Source organism: Morus notabilis, unplaced genomic scaffold, assembly GCF_000414095.1.
Source record: "Morus notabilis unplaced genomic scaffold, ASM41409v2 Scaffold5750, whole genome shotgun sequence".
Taxonomy (NCBI): domain Eukaryota; kingdom Viridiplantae; phylum Streptophyta; class Magnoliopsida; order Rosales; family Moraceae; genus Morus; species Morus notabilis.
The window spans coordinates 1-3,520 of NW_010364199.1; the positions used below are offsets into that span (position 1 = coordinate 1).

General features: G+C 32.9%; 1 protein-coding gene across 1 annotated transcript; it reads right to left on the bottom strand.

Annotated features, from left to right (window-relative positions):
* Positions 1-449: 449 nt before the first annotated feature.
* On the bottom strand, positions 450-3,415 carry LOC21384068 (28 kDa heat- and acid-stable phosphoprotein). Its single transcript, XM_010105921.2, has 8 exons — positions 3,220-3,415; positions 2,137-2,174; positions 1,962-2,036; positions 1,763-1,846; positions 1,652-1,686; positions 1,315-1,400; positions 910-975; positions 450-821 (listed from the first exon to the last, which is right to left on the bottom strand). The coding sequence occupies exons 1-8, from the start codon at positions 3,284-3,286 to the stop codon at positions 787-789; spliced, it is 486 nt and encodes a 161-aa protein (XP_010104223.1). The 5' UTR covers positions 3,287-3,415; the 3' UTR covers positions 450-786.
* Between the last annotated feature and the right edge of the window lie 105 nt (positions 3,416-3,520).

The window sequence follows — 3,520 nt, forward strand, 5'->3', positions numbered from 1 at the left end:
AAAAAAAAAAAGAGAGGATGTTAAATCAATGACTAGATCGGAATTTTGATTTTCCTCACAATTCAAGTGTTATGTGTTAGATTAAGAAAAGTAGACAAATATCCCTTAAAATATATAAATTAAGATTTTTATTTCTTAATTTTGATTAACAACATTTTTAATCAAATAACTATACTAATAAAAGAATATTAATTAAGAATGAAGAGTAAAACTCTAAATCTATGCACTTTAAAAATAAATTATGCAATTTTCTCCTTTAAAGATGACCTGAAAAACAGCCTGCTATTTTCATATTTAGCCCCCCAAAAATATCTCTAATAGACAAAAAAAAAAAAAGAACTATCAAAAAGATTCTGCTTCCTGATATTATTATTGATGCACAAATATGTGTTTATGTATGCACAAAAATAGCTTGGAGCATTGCAGGTTGGTTGGATTAAAAGAGCGGATATAGCTAAACCATAATAGCATTGCTCTAAATCTCGGGCATCACAAATATATGCTTCTTAACATGAAAAAGCTAACTTCCAATTTTCCAAATGACTAAAATAAGAAAAAAAAAAATCACCTAGGTTGACATATAGGTATAAAGCAACAAAATGAAACTGAAAACTAAACCATGAAACTGAGTTTTAGAATGATATAGTCAACTATCAGTAGACAAAATTAGCAAAGTATCTCAGCAGAAAGGGGAAAAAAACTAGCTAGTATATGTTTACGAAACACATATTTTCTTTGTCCCTAGAGCAGCACCACAGCTTGTTTTGCTCGACATCTGCAACAAGCTCATTTGCGACCTTCAACCTTCTTCTGTTCTTTGGCTGTAAAAGAAACAAAGTAAAATTGTCAGTTCCCATATGTTCAACTTAATGGAATGAAGATAGAAATAGTGGCGGTAGTGATACTTACCAGCCTTTTCTTCTTCTCTCTTTTTAGCAGCCTCTGCCCTTTGTTGACGTATGAGGGTCAAACGCTCTGCAAAATCAACAAGACCAGAACATTAGAAATGCGAAAACGGGAAGTGGCAAAATGCATCACAAGCTCTTTTCGCACTTCACATCCTCAAAATTGCCTTTCTCCACTGAACTTAAGCTAAATATTACAACTAGAACATCAACGTGCAGAACAAGTTTATTCTATATACAAGTACATAACAGAGAATTGTTTAAGAAATTGCAACTTCTTTAAAGTCGTTCATCCCTCTAAATCTAACTAAATCGAATAGCAAATAATATATGCTTACCTACATTCACTCCTCTAGCAAAAATGACTAATTTACCCAATCTGAAAAATATATTATTCAATGTCAAATACCTAAGTCCTTCCTTGCTTGATCAGTCTTTCCCTGTTCCTGCAGTCTCATATATCGCTCGTGAGCTCTCTGTTTTTCAAGCTCTTCTCTGCAAAGAAAGAGAGAAGAATGAGACTAAATAAAAAATAACTTCAATTAAATTTATAGACAACAAAGTCACTGCTAAACAGTAGCTAAGATTATTAGTATTTTGAACTCAAAAACATATACCATAAAATAGCAACGTTATGGTGTCCCCCCCCCAATATCCAACTATTATGAATCTTTTAATGGCAGAAGAACCTATGCTTGACAAGAGGAAGAAAACAATTACAAACAAAGGACGAGGAATAGATTTACCTTTCACGCCTTGAAAGTTCAGTTGTTTTGCCAATCTGCACAATAAAACAGTGTCAACTTTCCATGGAATTCAACTAGAGAATAACTTATGAAGGAGAGTTTGAAACTTACATCGATATCTTTAGCTTTCACTGTCTTTGGCTTTACCAAATTAGGATTTTCGATCTCAATAATTCCTTCAATACCTTTACGTTTCTGCTTATATTGTTTGTGGCAAGACAACAATTCCATATTGCTTAGTCAGTCATAAGAACAGTTAAAAAAATATGAGATAGTTCTCTTGATTGAAGTCGGGATGTTATATACTGACCTCATTGGATTCTTCTTCAGATTCCTCTCCAGATTCTTCCTCAGACTCTTCCTCCTCTTTATGTTCAGCTTCTTGCTAATAACATTAAATAATAATAACAATAATAATAATAATAATAATAATCGTATGAATGTACATATCTATAACCTTTTAAAAAATGATTATGAAGAGAGACCTTTTTAAAAGTGCGAGGGCGAGAAGAAGTTCCAGCAACTGCAATGATATGATCAAGATCAACAAAAGGTTACTACAAAAGAAGGCCTGTTTGGTTACTCTATTAAAACAAAATTTTCCTGTTAAAGAAGGGAAACTGAATGAATATGAAAACATGTTAAACAAGTTTCCCAATGTTTTCTAAAAAATATATTTTGCAACAACAACAATACAACTAAGAAAAACAAAAACTAACAAACCCTCAATATAGCTGACCTAAAAAAGTTATCCGAATGCTCGTAGCAAGTCAACGTAATGTGGAAAACTCAAAACCAATACCTTACCATTAATCACCCTCTCCAAAATACCAGAAAGAGTTATTTAACTATTAGAATTTCGACCTCGCCCTCTTGGAGACATGAACAAATACCATGCCCATGGAGTAACCCAATCCGGCCAATAGACTATGGAGTTGAAAAATCAGCAATCTTCATAAACACCATAAACTCTACTATAGGAACTCCTTATAACTCATAGCTTAAAAAAAATTAAATCAACAGACATCATAAACTCTTACTTTAACTAATATATTGCAATATTTCATAAGTAGGTGAAAACAAAAAGAGTGGAAGAAAACAAAATAACTTCCTAAATTTTCTTTCCTTATGGAAAATGAATCCTCAAATCAGACTTCTTATCACACCCCAAATATTCACCTAATCTAGAAATCAAATTATCAAATGAACAAATTATCAAAGTCGGCTTAATTCGACTATTTCATCAAATTAAAACGGAATCAACACGTAATTAAGCAGCACAACCACAGATTACTAATTATAAGCCTCTCAATAACCAAAAATGATTCAGTCAATCAAGAACTTAGAATCCAGTACCCTAAATCTCCTCTTCTACAAAAAAAAAAAAAAAAAAAAAAAAAAAAAAAAAAAAATTTTTGGGGTAGCTGATCGAGAAAGCAGAAAAACTTTAAGTTAAAGAAAAAAAAGGAAATCGAAGAAAGTATATTTGATTCTACTGCTTAAAATAAAATGATCAGCTAAGAATTTCGCGAAAAGGTTAAGAAGAAAAGGAAAATTGAGAGGCTTACGGAGCTCTTCGGGAGTGGAAAAGTTGCGGTGACCGGTGGGCTTGCTCTTGAACTTTCCTCTCCCCATGGCTCCTCCGCAGAATGAGAAAGAAAAGCCGATCGGATTCAGAAGCTCTCTATGTACTCTTAGACAAGTTTCTCTGCTCCTTTTAGGTTTAGGATAGGAAACAAAGTAGCAAACCTTTATAATAATAACAAAATATCCCACGCAACCCCATAAACCAGATGCTTCACTGGCCCACTCGTATTGACGATTTTGCCCTTAATCGAATCACTATAAGCTCCCATCTAGCAAATCTGT